This window comes from Ovis aries, chromosome 15, assembly GCF_016772045.2.
Source record: "Ovis aries strain OAR_USU_Benz2616 breed Rambouillet chromosome 15, ARS-UI_Ramb_v3.0, whole genome shotgun sequence".
Classification (NCBI taxonomy): Eukaryota; Metazoa; Chordata; class Mammalia; order Artiodactyla; family Bovidae; genus Ovis; species Ovis aries.
The window spans coordinates 55,974,715-55,991,853 of record NC_056068.1 but is presented as its reverse complement, the minus strand read 5'-3'; the positions used below and the strand labels follow the sequence as shown (position 1 = coordinate 55,991,853).

General features: G+C 35.8%; 1 protein-coding gene across 1 annotated transcript in view; it reads right to left on the bottom strand.

Moving 5' to 3' along the window:
* The window catches only part of ANO3 (anoctamin 3), a 455,605-nt gene that overhangs the window by 116,054 nt on the left and 322,412 nt on the right, over window positions 1–17,139 (bottom strand). The window contains exons 6-7 of the mRNA XM_027979573.3: window positions 14,381–14,481; window positions 4,102–4,146 (exon numbers count right to left, since the gene is read on the bottom strand). Of these exons, the coding sequence (XP_027835374.2) occupies window positions 4,102–4,146; window positions 14,381–14,481 (146 nt within the window). The remainder of the gene's footprint in view (window positions 1–4,101; window positions 4,147–14,380; window positions 14,482–17,139) is intronic.

Sequence of the window (17,139 nt, the reverse complement as noted above, 5' to 3'; positions counted from 1 at the left end):
AAGTATCACTATGAACAAAGCTAGGAAAGGTGATGTAATTCCAGTCGAGCTATTTCAAATCTTAAAAGATGATGCTGTGAAACTGTTGCACTCAATATGCCAGCAAATTTGGAAAACTCAGCAGTGGCCACAGAACTGGAAAAGGTCAGTTTTCATTCCAATCCCAAAGAAAGGCAATGACAAGGAATGCTCGAACTACTGCACAATTGCACTCATGTCACACACCCACTAGCAAATAATGCTCAAAATTATCCAAGCCAGGCTTCAACAGTACACGAACCATGAAATCCCAGATGTTCAAACTGGATTTAGAAAAAGCAGAGGAACCAGAGGTCAAATTGCCAGCATCTGTTGGATTATGGAAAAAGCAAGAGAGTTCCAGAAAAACTTCTGCTTTATTGACTATACCAAAGCCTTTGGCTGTGTGGATTACAACAAACTGTGGAAAATTCTTAAAGAGATGGGAATACCAGACCACCTGACCTGCCTCCTAAGGAATCTGTATGCAGGTCAACAAGCAACAGTTAGAACTGGACATGGAAAAACATACTAGTTCCAAATCGGGAAAGGAGTACATCAAGGCTATATATTGTCACTTTGTCTATTTAACTTATATGTAGAGTATATCATGCAAAATGCCAGGCTCGATGAAGCACAAGCTGGTATCAAGACTGCCATGAGAAATATCAGTAACCTCACATATGCCAATGATACCACCTTTATGGCAGAAAGCAAAGAACTAAAGAGCCTCTTGATGAAAGAGGAGAGTGAAAAAATTGGCTTAAAACTCAACATTCAGAAACTAAGATGATGGCATCTCGTCATGGCAAATAGATGGAGAAACAGTGGAAACAGTGAGAGACTTTATTTTAGGGGGCTCCAAAATCACAGCAGATGGTAACTGCAGCCACCAAATTAAAAGATGCTTACTCCTTGGAAGAAAAGTTATGACCAAACTAGACAGCATATTATAAAGCAGAGATATTACTTTGCCAACAAAGGTCCATTTAGTCAAAGCTTTGCTTTTTCCAGTAGTCATGTATGGAAATGAGAGTTGGACTATAAAGAAAGCTGAGTGCTGAAGAATTGATGCTTTTGAACTGTGGTGTTGGAGAAGACTCTTGAGAGTCCCTTGGACTGCAAGGAAATCCAACCAGTCCATCCTAAAGGAGATCAGTCCTGAGCGTTCATTGGAAGGACTGATGCTGAAGCTGAAACTCTAATACTTTGGCCCCCTGATGTTGAAGAACTGACTCATTTAAAGACCCTGATCGGTGGGAAAGATTGAAGGTGGGAGAAGGGGACAACGGAGGATGAGATGGTTGGATGTTATCAGTGACTCAGTGGAGATGAGTCTGAGTAAGCTCTGGCAGTTGGTGATGGACAGGGAAGCCTGGCATGCTGCAGTCCATACGATCGCAAAGAGTCGCACACAACTGAGTGACTGATCTGAAATTGAACCAAACCTTTATCACAGTAACCATTTTGCAAACTCAAGATTTTATGGCAAAATGTGAAGATGACTTCTAACAGAGCTTTAAGTTTCTTTGCTAAAATCAGTGCAAAGCACAGAATTCAAGAGAACTTGAAAAGAAATCTCGATTAAAGGGTCAAAGAACTTGTCAGAGCACACCAGCTGTAAACGTTAGGGCATGAGGTGCAGGGTTGGTGAAAAGGAGTGATAATGAAATCATTCCTTTTCCCTGATCTGCAAAACTGGTTATGCTTTGTTCTGCCTCCCTAAAGGGTTGTTTTGAAACTGCTTTGATAATTCAGTATTAACGTGCTTTGTAAACTAATTATAGATAGCAGCAATGCTTGAACTGTATTTTTATACACATTTTCTAGCGATCTGCCTGGAGAAACAATGATCTTCAAAGCCTGGATAACTGCCTGTACCTGTTTATCCCCTAATGTTTATTGGCCAAATTACCCATGCACAAAACATTTCTCCCACATTAGAAAAGGGAAAGCACAGTGCCATCTAAATGCACACATCTGACTTTTGCTTCCCTCTTTCCAAATGTCTACAAATTGGGTTTTATAATTCTATAACAATGATGACCCCCGCGCACACACACACACACACACACACACACACACACACACACAAACATTTAAGTTTACTTTTCCAAAGGTCAAGTTTTAAGAAAAATCAAAATCAATCATTTCCTTAGTTGAAAGTGTAAATGCAAGCAAATACCAAGACAGTCATTTTTTTCAGTTTAATATTATGTATTTTATAAATTTCGCCTTTCCTATTTATTTGTTACCCTCTTCATATGCGTCCACTAACTCAAGAACAAAGAAAACTATTTGTAATATGTAAATTGTAAGTCAGTAAACTAGAGTACTACTTAAGATAAATTAACAATCATTTGGAATAACTGATAATCTTATTTTAATTTCATAAAATGAAAGAAAAAATAATAAACACAAAAGAAAATAAAACATATTATGACACATAATATAGTGTTCATTTTTCTAGTTTACTTCTGTTTGACCAAAATAGAAAAGAAAAGCATTTTTCCACTATTAAAAATGTCAAAGAAACCAAATTTAGAATACACATTTATCAGGAATTCTAAACGCAAGTACTCTAAAACTAAATTATGACAGCATTACATAGACATTGGTTCCCAATTTAATATACAGGATTTCATCCTTCTGTAAGTCTCTGAAAGGAATATACCTCTATAGCAGAAAATCCACCACTTACATAGTGGCAAAAATCCCACTAATTCTATACCGCACCCAGAAGTAAACCCAGATATGTTTTCTCAGCACAATCCAGTATTTAACAGGCATGTGTAGAGGAAAACCTGCAGTTGTATAATTATATAAAATCCCAATGAATTTGTCCTTGTTATGCAAAAATAACTTTGGAAATTTGCTATATAGACCAGGAACAAATGAACACAAGGGAAATGATGAACACTCACAGTAACTCTGAATATGTCAACCTGACAAACAGATACATCTGACTGGCTAAAGAACATCATTAATTTTATTAAAAGCCATTTAAGTGCTCATTTCTTTTAACGTTCATTCAAATTTCAAGTTTTCCTCCCATGATTTACTTTTCTTGTCGCCTATTCCAACCACACTCAAATTTAGAGTTTAAAGGAGTATACTCTTCTACTCTTGAATTCAAAAATTTCCTATTTTAAAGTTCTAAATTATATTTAGATATTTCTTTGGTAAAAGAACTAGATTTATTAAATTCTTTCCTTAAATGGTCAGATATTTACACTGTATTTTTCTAGTTTTTGGTGTCATTCTGATTTGCAACGTCCTGCAGTATCATTCACTAGAGCCTACTACATGACATTCACATTCTGCTTTGGTTAACTGATTTTTGTGCAAGGGGCAGAGCAGTCAAACATTATAAGCCTTTTGTTTGTAGAGCTCATTAAATGAAAGCTCATTTCCTCCAGTGAAAAGGGGCCAAGGCAGTTTAGTTGGGAGGGTTTCTTGTGTCTCAGGGTTATGTTTTAATTAATTCCTTTGCCATAGCTACTGTTACCACAATACATATGGAGATGTTGTTTTGAAATAAAGCTTTTAAAAAGAAGTTTGCTTTCAGTGCCAGGACTGAAAGAGAATCAGCTTCAGCTGGTGGAATAAAAGTAGGTGCGTGATACAAAAGATGCTGTATGGTCTTGGGAAACCACTTCATCATTCCGGATGCTAATCTTTCTTTTACCATCTCATCAATAAGAGGCTTGGATTAGATGATCCAGAAGGTCTCTACTGTGTCGTCTATTACTTTAGTGGGTCATCATTTACCTATCAATCCTAGCTTTATAACTATTTTTAAAATTAAAATCTCTTAAAACACTAACTAGCAATTAAAATCCTTGTTCTATGATATTATATAAAAGGAGGATTATAGGAATGGCAATGGTAAATAGAAAAAATAGATCATGATTTTAAGCGTTATTAAATTTGGTATAATCATTTTGGAAATCTGTTGAATAAATAATAAAATTCCCCTTTCTAAAATCTACAACTGCTGTTACAGATAATCAAATGCGTTTTTTATTTTTTTTCCCCCAAATGACAAATTGGTTGTAAACAAATTACTTATCACCCACCAACCTGCCCATTGATTTGCTCCTCCGGTCAGTGTAATAGGATTTTTTCCTAAAAAAGAAAGAAAGAAAGAAATCAGCTGAGGAAAGTTACATGAAAATTGTGAAATCAGGGAGTTGACAACATTCAGTTATACTGAGCATTTCAATACTCTCATTTTCACATGCTAAAGAAAGACATGGAATAAACCAGTGTAACAGGAAGAACATTTCCCAGGTGTCTCAGTGGGTAAAGAATCAGCCTGCAATGCAGGAGATGCAGAAGACGTGTTGTTTGATCCCTTGGATTGGAAAGATCCCCTGGAGGAGGACATGGCCACTCACTCCAGTATTCTTGCCTGGATAATCCCATGGACAGAGGAGCCTGGTGGGCTACAGAGCATGGGGTCAGAAAGAGTCAGACACGACTAAAGCAACTGAGAACACACACAAATAGGAAGAATGGTGAATTTGCATTGTTTTAACTTCAGAATCTAAGTTATTAATAATAGAGACACTTCATAAATCAATAGATGATTTTTGAATATTTGATTTTTATTTTTTTTAAGTTTTTAAAAATATTTATTTATTTGGCTGTTCTGGGTCTTATTTGCAGCAAGTGGGATCTACTTCCCCAACCAGGGATCAAATTCAGGTGCCCTACAATGGGAGTTCAGAGTCTTAGCCACTAGGCCACCAGGGAAGTCCCTTAATTCTCTTTTGAAAGACTGTCTTCTGCTACACAACGCATATTAATCAGAGCATATGCTTATTTGTTATACGAAGTCATCTATCCATCTAAACACATATGTACTGAATATTTCTGATATTGCAAAGAATTATATTATACCCTTAATATTATAATTAGAATTATATTATAATTAAATTATAATCATTAAAAATTTAGAGAAAAAAGAGGGTCTTTACCCTCAAAAAGCTACTCTACAGTTGAGGAGACAAGTGATAGTTATAATAAAGTGTCATGACACAGTAAAACAAGGAGGGGTAGAAAAGCATTAAGAAGGTATCTCATTTAGCCTTTGTAGGAGAAAGGAGACAGAGAAGCCTTCTTCACTATGTGTTATCTGTGTTGAGTCTTAAATTCAACCTTGTTGAATGACAGGAGTCTTCTAAACGGAGTACTTAGGACATAGCATTTTAGCCTGAGGTAGCAGGATATGAAATGGTTATGGGAGCAAGTGAACCATTGTAATATTCAGGGAATTTTTACTAATTTGATAACTTCCAGCATATAAATTGCAAGTTGAAGATCATAAAGAGGTGAGGGGATAATGAACAAGGCATATATAATGAAGGATCTTAACCACTGGTGCTAAGCTTTGGGGCTGAAAGATATTGAGTGTATTAAGTAAATGTGTACCATTCTGATTTTTGAGAAACTAAATATTTTAATGACAGAGGTTAATTCACACTCTAGAAGATTCTCACTAAATCCACATCTTGAAGCTCAAGAATCTCATTCAGGATTTTCTAAAATGCCTCTTTACCCCCACCCACAAAAACCCATTCCAGAGAATCAGAAGACTCCTCTGCAGTGCCTGTGGTTTCTAGAAAGAAGGGCTGAGAGTCAGTACAATTGATATTTAGTCCTGTATTATTAACTGCTTAGAAAACCTGAAAACATTCTGAGCTACTGTATTTCATAGCAATCACCAGTCACAATCCTAGAAAAGAATTTTAACTTGTCCCTGACATACTCTAACACTAATTTTAAGTATGGAGTTTGAACGCTTGCTCTATTTATCCCAAACTCACATTTTAAATATCTCTTCCTTCATTTTTTTCAAATACACACAGGTGTGTGTGCATATGTCTTTCACTCCCTATTGGGCTATAAACCCATCTTCACTCTAAAACTCTTGCATATTTACCCCATTATTATATAACTGTTCACTGACTATCTTCTATAAGAGATTGGGCTTCTTAAAGATGGAAGTTTAAGTTCATCTGACTTTGTCTGTATGGTATGAGTTCAGTTCAGTTGCTCAGTCATGTAAAACTCTCTGTGATCCCATGAATCGCAGCATGCCCGGCCTCCCTGTCCATCACCAACTCCCGGAGTTCACTCAGATCCACATCCATCGAGTCAGTGATGCCATCCAGCCATCTCATCCTTGGTCGTCCCCTTCTCCTCCTGCCCCCAATACCTCCCAGATTCAGTCTTTTCCAATGAATCAACTCTTCACATGAGGTGGCCAAAGTGCTGGAGTTTCAGCTTCAGTATCATTCCCTCCAAAGAAATCCCAGGGCTGATCTCCTTCAGAATGGACTGGTTGGATCTCCTTGCAGTCCAAGGGACTCTCAAGAATCTTCTCCAACACCACAGTTTAAAAACATCAATTTTTCAGCGCTCAGCTTTCTTCACAGTCCAACTCTCACATGACCACTGGGAAAACCATAGCCTTGACTAGACGGACCTTAGTCGGCAAAGTAATGTCTCTGCTTTTGAATACACTATCTAGGTTGGTCATACCTTTTCTTCCAAGGAGTAAGCATCTTTTAATTTCATGGCTGCAGTCACCATCTGCAGTGATTTTGGAGCCCAGAAAAATAAGGTCTGACACTGTTTCCACTGTTTCCCCATCTATTTACCATGAAGTGATGGGACCTGATGCCATGATCTTTGTTTTCTGAATGTTGAGCTTTAAGCCAACTTTTTCACTCTCCTCTTTCACTTTCATCAAGAGGCTCTTTAGTTCCTCTTCACTTTCTGCCATAAGGGTGGTGTCATCTGCATATCCGAGGTTATTGATATTTCTCCCAGCAATCTTGATTCCAACTTGTGCTTCTTCCAGCCCAGCGTTTCTCATGATGTACTCTGCATAGATGTTAAATAAGCAGGGTGATGATATACAGCCTTAACGTACTCCTTTTGGATTGAGTCTGTTGTTCCATGTCTAGTTCTAACTGTTGCTTCCTGACCTGCATACAGATTTCTCAAGAGGCAGATCAGGTGGTCTGGTATTCCCATCTCTTTAAGAATTTTCCACAGTTTATTGTGATCTACACAGTCAAAGGCTTTGTCATAGTCAATAAAGCAGAAATAGATGTTTTCTGGAACTCTCTTGCTTCTTCGATGATCCAATGGATGTTGGCAATCTGATCTCTGGTTCCTCTGCCTTTTCTAAAACCAGCTTGAACATCTGGAAGTTCGCAGTTCATGTATTGTTGAAGCCTGGCTTGGAGAATTTTGAGCATTACTTTGCTAGCATGGGAGATGAGTGCAATTGTGCAGTAGTTTCAGCATTCTTTGACATTTTCTTTGGGATTGGAATGAAAACTGGCCTTTTCCAGTCCTGTGGCCACTGCTGAGTTTTCCAAATTTGCTGGCATATTGAGTGCAGCACTTTCACAGCATCATCTTTAAGGATTTGAAATAGCTCAACTGGAATTCCATCACCTCCACTAGCTTTGTTCATAGTGATGCTTTCTAAGCCCCATTTGACTTCACATTCCAGGCTGTCTGGCTCTAGATGAGTGATCACACCATTGTGATTATCTTGGTCATGAAGATCTTTTTTGTATAGTTCTGTGAATATGGTATATTCTTTGGTAAATAGTAATGAGGATTCCCATGACTGATGAATAAATAATGAGCTTCTAACTCACAGCTGCATTTATTTCCTTCAGTGCCTGAAGGTACTTTCAATTTAATAAACATTTACTAAATAAGGTATATCTTTAAAAGACTACAAATGTAGAAGTTGGTTTAAAATAATTGTCAGCATCAAAAAAATCTAGGAATGTGATTAAGAGATGATAAGGATTATGATTATAATTATCAGTCATGGATATGGTAAGGAATAACATAAAAAGACAAGGGAACATTGAGACTAAATGTTATCCTCTTTTTATTGTTACTATTTTGAAGTATTTCTTTCAAGTATTTTTAAAAATTTTGAAAAGTTTTTGGAAAAATAAAATACAAATGAAGGAAAAAATCATACAAGATGAATACACATGGTTTTTAGACCATAAAAACAAATAAAATTAAGAGACTGACTTTTCCCAGGTAACTAAAATTCTAATTACCAGTCAAATCTAGGATGAAGTATGTGTGACAATTAATGCTGTCAAGTCCTCTTATTTGAGGATTGGTTACTGTTTATCTTGAGGACATGCCCATAATGGCTTGTATCTGTGCAGCTGTATAAAAAGGGGAGCTTTCTTTCTGTCTTTGCAATCTCAGTGAATTTCCTGTGACTCAAGCCACATTTGGTTTAATGCTTATTTATGATAAAAAGGGTGATCTTTCTCTTTGTGGAGAAATTTCTTTGCTTGGGGAAGATTTAGTTTTTAACTACATTCCCCTGACATAGACAAGTGAACCTTTAACCCACTCAGTCAATAATAACCTGCAATTGTCCTTAGTCTTTCTGCATAAATGAACCTGCAGGACCAAATTATTTCCACATACAATCTTCATTACACAATTTATTAACTGCATATTGTCCATTAACAGAGCTTTCTTTATTTTCCCTTATTTTTTCATTTGAAAGATCCTTCTCTTTTACACCTTGTGTCAAGACAGCATTTATCTACCCATCTACCCACCCACTTATCACAACAGTCACTCAAAATTATAAGTAAATCATTATCTCAATCACTGTTTCCAACCAGTGTTTCACATGTGAAGATGTTTGAAGGTCCAAATGAGAAGGACTGCCATATGAGAGGAACCCTGTTCCCTACTCCTTGTTAAGCGAAGCTCCTGTACTTTTATCTATTTTATACACTGGGGTCTCTGCATGTTATTACATCATTTTATTTTTGAGTGAGTTATCCTTTGCATACAAAGGTGATCTAAGTTTACTCCCAACAATAATAAAAGGTTGTTCTTAGTTGTTTTAAACAATTCTCCCAAATTTGCTATGATTAAAACACTTGTTTGAATAAAAGCTTGAGGAAAGATGGAAGGCTGACCCATATTGAACTCAGTCTGAGAAGCTACAGGCTGACTGAATCATCTTAAATAGGCTTGCCCATTTTAATGTGAGAAGGGTAAGAATGAATATGAATCACCTTGAATAAAAAGAAAAATGAGGAAAGTGGGAATTGATATTTATGGAATATAGAAGACACACAAAGTCATTCCTAATAGAATAAAAGATAGAAAATATGGGATATTTTAATTCTCAGATTCTTTTTTGGTTAGTTATGAAACCCCAAGTCCAGTATGCAGGCCATTTTAATCAAGAAAAGAAATTGCTAGAAAATTTAGATATATAAAATTCTATATATGCAGAATATTCAAGCATAGGCTCTAGATAAAATGTTGAAGTTTCATGTTCAAATAGTAAGTTAGCAGAAAACTTTTGTAGGAAGGGTTATAACTCTAATAATTTTTTCTGAATAAATTTGCAGCTTTTCTTTATGGAATGCAATATAGGTTTCAACACTGAATATGGAATAGTCAAGCATGTCCCTCTTGCATAAATCTTTTAAAAAATCTTGTCTTGAAAAGAGATATGCATTTTTCCTATTTAAGTTCTTTGATGTCAATCCATTTCTTAATTTTAAGACAATATGTATGTCTATATATGTCCCTAAATATGACAACAATTGACATTTGGAAATTGAGCTGACAATCATGAGAATAATTTGCCACTTATTCTATACTTAAATAATATTCCCTCTTCATGAGCTGACTGCTATCCCAAATTTTAGGCATACCTTATAAATAAATCAGAAGTTAGTTACTAAGGAGTTGGTTAATGCTACATCTATTATTAAAGTAATATGGAAAGATGTTGCAAAAGAACTCATTCTAGAATTCCTCAGAATGTTTTCTCAAGGATATCATTATATGATGATTTTAAAAATCCATCATCAGATGAAAATTAAGGAAAGGTTGCTCTATGTAACTGTCTGTTTAAATTTATGAACATTATAAGAATTATAAAAATAATAAAATCTTCAAGATAATATTTCTCTACCAACTATAACAAAATCACTTGGGATGCTTGTTAAAAATGTATATACTCTATCCTATCCTCTGGGTATAGGTTCTAGGAAACTTCACTTTTGCTGAGTTTCCCAGGTAATTTTGATGTATTCTGAAAACACTTAGAATCACTTCTCTAAAAATTCCTACAGTAAATAAACTTATTGTTTAACTTTGAATTTCAAGAACGTATTTGGTCACAGGAGATTTTTCTTTTACTTTCTCTTGAACCAGTGTTCTTTTGGTATACTTTGGGAAAGCTATATATTTTCTAATATTTATATTATTAAATCAAAAGAATCACAATTGCATTTTTCAAAGTTTCAGTAATGTGGAAATTGTAAACATTATCTTGAAAAACATAAAGAAGAAACTTCAGCCGCAACATCAATTAAAAGAGACAGTAACTATATATATTTCATATTTCTTTCTTTTGATGTATCATAACTCTTCTTTCAAATGCAATCTTATCAGAAAATAAAAATGAATATCATTTATAACAGCAAAATGGTTTTAAAGAACTTCTAAGGAAAAGACACAAAGAAATTATTTTGATATAGATTTTTTAAAAATTATGAGAATATTAATTATTCTTTAAAGTAGAGTTCCTCAATATTTATCTGAAAAGTAAGGGAAATGAGAGGAAAAAGGCCAATATGCTCTAACAGATTTTCAATTTTTAAATTTAATACAATCCAACCAAGATGGTGGAATGAGTTATATGAAATTTGTGACACTAGATTCTTTTGCCATTGTCTTTATAAGACTTTTTCCTGATACACTACAGCAGAGTGGACATACTTGGATAGTACTGTTAGGGGAAGCACATTGATTGAAACCGCTTATACTGGCCAGGCACCATAGTAACCATCTGCATGAGTTGTTTTATGACAGGTGGTCCTGGTAAGGAACACGGAACTAATAAACCTCCACCAACCAGAAGAGTTCGGGAAAGGTCAAAAGGAGACACCACATGTCTGACCACCTCCCAGAATCCTTCTCTCTGGCATCCATCTTGGCTGAACAAGGTGTGCACCACCAGGAAGGACTCTGAGTCAGACAATTGGCTAAAGACAACTCGAAAACTAATCCTATCACCATAAAACCAGGCTGCAGCCAGAGCTGTTCTCCTGGGTTCCCTTACCCTACTGCTCTCCACCCAGGCGCCCTTTCCCAATAAAATCTCTTGCTTTGTCAGCACATGAGTCTCCTCGGACAATTCATTTCCAAGTGTTAGACAAGAGCCCAATTTTGGGCCCTGGAAGGGGTTCCCTTCCTGCAACAGTACTGATAAAGAAAGAAAAACCATCTCTGAAATTATGAATGTTAAATATTTGGTACAAAGTGAGCATGCTAACCAACATTTATGTTTCATTGAAGGAAACTATAACTTCAAATTAATAATAAGTGTCTTGGCCAGGAACTAAGAATCAGATGATGCCAAATTCCCCCTTGGATAGCAAAAAAGGATTCAGTCTTTTGGACCTCTAGCAGAAATGTGTTTTCTATAAAGTTCAGAGGAGGTAATGGAAGCTATGAACCTTGTTGGATGAGATATTTAAACATAATATTTAGTTAACCTGAACAGAATTCAAATACTAAAATCTACTCAAATGGCATGCTTTGTGACAGTTTCTAAGGGTTTCCTCCTTTTGGATCTCTACAAGGCAATTAGTTTGTGCATAAGCTCAACTATAATTCCTCTTAGAAACAATGGTGAAATCACAGGAATAGGGGCAGAATGAAGGCATATGAAAATTAATTTGGAATTTTTTTTTAGTAATTTCACCCTGATATCAGAAAGTAGGTTATTGTCTTGGGTGTTACACTTCTTTCGCATCTTTGTTTATATCCTGCAAGCAAATTAGAACTTGCTAAAAGTAATTTTGTAAGAAAGTAAAATAAATAAGGACCCACAAAATAATAAGGACTTCACCCCCACCCATCAGAAGCAATCATGTTTTAGCATATTATATTCTCTTCCAATTTTTTCTATTCATTTTACATTGTTGAAATCTCATTGTATAAATAAATGCATATCCTAAACATATTTTACTTAAATTTTACTACTTATTATTTAACTACAGTCATTAAGAAATCCTTGTACCCATTAACTTTATAAATGAATTATTTTGCATTACAAGGGTATATCTAATTTATTTGAATCCTCTACCGTTGAACATATTCACATTTTTCACAATTATAAAAATATTGCAGGGAATGTTTTTACATATTTTCAATTTTCTTCTTAAGATAAAATATGAGGCTTATGAAAAGTTTTAAATCTCACAGAAAATACCTTTAAATTGTTTCAGAATATTTTATGAAGCTTGAGTCTCACCACATATCAACAGATCTGATTATTCACCATGTCTGTGCTAGGTTTGAAGAGTACTACCTGTGAAAGTGTTTGATAATTTTGTAAGTTAAAATGAATCTCATTATTTTAATTTTGCATGATTCTGTGTAGCATGTATACATACAGACCAAACAAGAAGAAACCAGATAGAGCAAAAGGCAAATATTCTCCCATTGTCAGCCTGAAATAAGTCACAGGCATGTATTTCAAAAGACTTTTTTAAGAAGGAGACATGGTGTCAGGAGGAAAAAATTCCTCTGAAGTCAAGAGATGTAGAGTAGCACAGTGTTTACTTACCTATTTGTACTCTCAAGATTGGTTCAGTAGAATGACCTGAATTGAAAGAAGTCTTCTGGAGACTTCAAACTATCTAATCACAACACAAATAATATTTCATATGTCCTTACTTGCTTCTTTCAGGGATCAAGTTTCATAAAAATGTACAAACTTCAGGTTCTTATAGATATCATATTAATAATTTATATAAGGTGCTATAGAATTCTAAGGAATTTTCTCTCCTGTGTTCATCTTCTTTTGTTCTTTATTTTGTTACTATTATTATTTTTGACAAGCTCTTCAAGATATTGTTTACCTATCTTATAATTATCTATATAGAGGATTTTGAAACTATTTCTCAAACAGGTTGTTTAGTTGCCCAGTCATGTCCAGCTGTTTGCAACTCCATGGACTGCAGCACCCCAGGCCTCTCTGTCCCTCACCATCTCCCAAAGTTTGCCCAAGTTCATGTCCATTGCATCGGTAACGCCATCTAGCCACCTCATCGTCTGATAGCCTCTTCTCCTTCTACCCTCAATCTTTCCCAGCACCAGTGACTTTTCCAATGAGTCAATTTTCCCATCAGATGACCAAAATACTGGAGCTTCAGCTTCAGCATCGATCCTTTCAATGAGTATTCAGGGTCAATTTCCCTTAAGACTGACTAGATTGATTTCCCTTGAGATTGACCCAAATGGGAATGGGAGTCAATTTAGGTATCTAATTCTGATATTGTCACTGTAAAATTCCTCAGTAGTTGCCAGTGCTTAATCAATTTCTCCTTTGTGGGCAATGACTTGTGGGTGCAACTTCCAAAGCCTGAGGAATTTCAGATGACTAAAAAGACAAGGCTCTCGAGGCTTGTCATGCGACCCGAGGCTGGCAGCCCTCTCACAGATCTGGCCTCTTCCATGCTACCACGTCTGATAAATTGCTTCACAGTTTTGAATTGCCCTCTTACTGTTCATGCAAATTCATTATCTAGAGGCTCTTTTCCTTAGCATCTTGTTACCCTGAACCTTTTAAAACCTTTTTTAGCAGTTGATGAAGCATACTGAGCTTCAATGCCAGTTCATGCATAGTAGAAACACTTGGATTTCATTGTGAGAGATCAGGAAGAAAAGTGATACATTCTGCATATAATACAAAACACACAATATGGGGAAATAGGTCTATTCAATTTTTTACTTTCCTGTAGTCTTGCCTAGAGGAAAGACTGAAACATCTTTGAACTAAGAAGGTCTTTCATTACCATTTATCCTTTGGCACTGAGAACAGAGTTAAGAAACTATCTGGTTGATCTGCACCTGAGAAAAGATTTCTGATAACTTCTATACAGAGAAGAACACCGAATCTGTATACATAAGAATGCTACACACTTACTTCTGTCACAAAAATAAGAGTTCCATCTACCTATATTAAATAAGTGAGACTGATTTGGGGAATAGTAAGTAAAATTAGAAAACAACTTTCTTTCCCTCCTTCCAGTCTAGTCCAGCTAGAAATGATACAAAGCATCCAGGGAACCTGGAAGCTTACATTAGGCAAGGAAATTAGAAGGTAAGATAAATGGCCATAATTAACTAAACTTGGGGGAAAAAAGCATTTCTTCTGTAGAAAGAATTACATTTATTACTCTCTGGTTTTGCAAAAAACAGGCTCATCTTAATATATTCTGAGATAGAATGAAATAAAACCTGAAAATACCTGAAGGGCATCCTAATATTCAGTCTCTCTGCATACTTGCACAGTGTGTCCCATGGAATGTGAATTTTAATAAACATGATATCCGGGTTTGCAACAGCTGGCTGTAAAGGGCAACAGAACAGGTGCCAATTAGAATCAGAGCTGATAATATCATGTCACAATTTGACCTGACAGGGAAGAACACTGTCCCCTTTATATATACAGGAATCATTATCACTGATTTTAAAGGAATTTTTATGAATAAAATTTCTTAACACAGAATTATCTTAATAAAAATGTAATAATGCCATTGTATGCAAGAAATCCATGTGAGTCAGCGCTCTTTCTTCCTTGACCAGAGCCACCAACCAGAATAATCATGAGCCAATTAGGACTCTGAAGTTATTCTGGTTGTAAACTTTCTCATGATCCTTTCTTTCCTGGTCAAGGTGGGTAGACAACACTGACATTTATACCAGTTATTCATTCATTTATCCTTCTAGGATATTTTATTGAGCAATTACTATTATACTTGTGAGAGCCTATGAAAATTCTGGGGATAAACGGAGTATAAGACCTACAAGTCCATGCCCTTGCAGAGCTGTCAATTTTGCATACTTACTTGAATCTTAAAAGGTTAGTATAATGTTTCCTGCAAGAGATCATAATAATTTGTGTCTTTGATCTAGACAAGAGGTTTTTAAGCAAAATAAAGTGGGCATTGGGATTATCTAAGGAGCTTTTAACAAACTTGAGTACTCTGGTCAATTTCTTTAATCCTAAATGCCTACTTGGAAGAAATGACACAGTATGGAAGAAAAAACACAGGGTTTAGAATCATAAAGAGGTAAGTACAAATTCCATTTCTATCATTTATTAACTCTAGGATCTTGGGGAAATTACCTAATTTCTCTGATCCTCAGTTTTCTCGCTTGGGAAATGGAGAGAATGGTCTTACCTCATAGAGTTGTCATGAGTCTTATGAGAGACTAGACTATAAGGAGCTCAAGTACAAGAAGTTTACCAAAATGTTCATTCCCAGTGAGAGCATGCTCCTAGAATCAGACCATGGCCAAGGTAATGGCTATTTTCAAAGCTTCACTAGAATAATTCTTTTTTTTTCTTTTTCTTTTTCTCAGTAAATAGCTCCTTGATTCATCTTTGGCGGAGCAGTGCCTTGGTTTTTAGGCCTTCTATAATAGGCTTTGAATTATACAAGTAAAAAGCCAGTAACAACGTATGATTGAGGAAAACTCTGAAGTTGAGGACTTGAATCAAGGCATTGAAAAGTTAAATTTTCTTTGAAATAAAACTTAGTATAAATTGTAATAAAACTGTATTTCTACAGACTATAGTTTCTTTGGGAAATTTATCTTTCCTCTTTATGTATTCAAAGTACCTTATGCTTTTATGTCATTGCTCAGTTCCTGGGGAGGTGTGGGTTACTTTCCAGCAGTTACTCAAAGACAGAGAAAATTGGACCCTCAGGATTAAAGAAAACATATTTAGTGCTCATTTCATCCCAGAATCTGGAAGTGAGACTTCTATGAAAACCAATCCAGACTTAGAAAAAATCAGTCTCCACCAGAATGACACATTCTACAGGTGGGATGATTTAAGATAACAACCAATCCCTTGAGAAGTGCACTGATGTTATGTCATTACATTTTCTCCAATGGTTTCTCAGAAGTTTGAGGGTGGGGATCTCTTTTGAGGAATAAGCAGATGTCAGGACAAAAAAAAAATCATTTCTCAGGAGCTAAGCCTTATTCTGGTGTGAATAGAGATCACACTCTCCCACAGAGCATTACAGTTCTTAAAACCTAGGCATGTTGGCTGCCAGAATATATTAGCAGCATGAAGAAGGAATGACTATTACATGCACGGGAGTTGGGAGAGATCTGGGAAGGCTTAACCTCCACCACAGGAGAGCTTGGGTTTCATACTATCAGTTGGTTCCTAGCTTGTTTTTCTTCACACCATGTGCAGCTAGAACTGGTCGCCCCCCACTTCTTCCACAGCTACTGCTCTGGGCTATCACCACCATCTGTGGTCTAGAGTCTTACAGTGTTTTCTAATAGAGTTTTGTTCATATTCTTGCCGCCAGTGGTCTATTCATAGCACAATGGCCAGAGTTATTCTTTAAAATATAACTCAGATCATATACTTTCTCAAAACCTCATTTGAATTAGAGTGAAAACCAAAGTTTTTCCAATGACCTACACAGCCTTTTACAACCTCACCCTCCATAGCTTGTTAAACCTTTCTCCTACTAATCTCCCTCACATTCACTCTACTTCCATCATTTGGTCACTTGCTATTACTTGCCTGCTTCACTCCATCATCCTTACCTCACTCCATTTTGTTTTTCTATAGTGTTTATTATCTTCTAATGAATGAGTCTATTTATGTAAGTGCTGTGAGAGGAGGGGTATTTGCTTTGTTCATTTATGTCTACTGAGCACCTTGTTCTACACCAGGCACAGAGTAGTCATTCACTAAGCATTCATTGAATGGATGAATGAATGAATGAGTTCACTTACTTTGAGTACACATTCTTTGTAACTTGTACCTAAGCGAGAGACAATGAAGATAAGAAAGCAAATAAGCCAGAATTATTTTGGAAGAGGTACTAAGTCAGGTTCAAATTAGCATCATGAATAGCTGGCTTAGCACTGATAATTAATTCAGTCTGGTCAACTCTTAAGATGTGAAAAAAATCTAACACACCCAAATAAAGTAGATGCTTCAGAAGTACATTACTGCATTAATTCTACCAC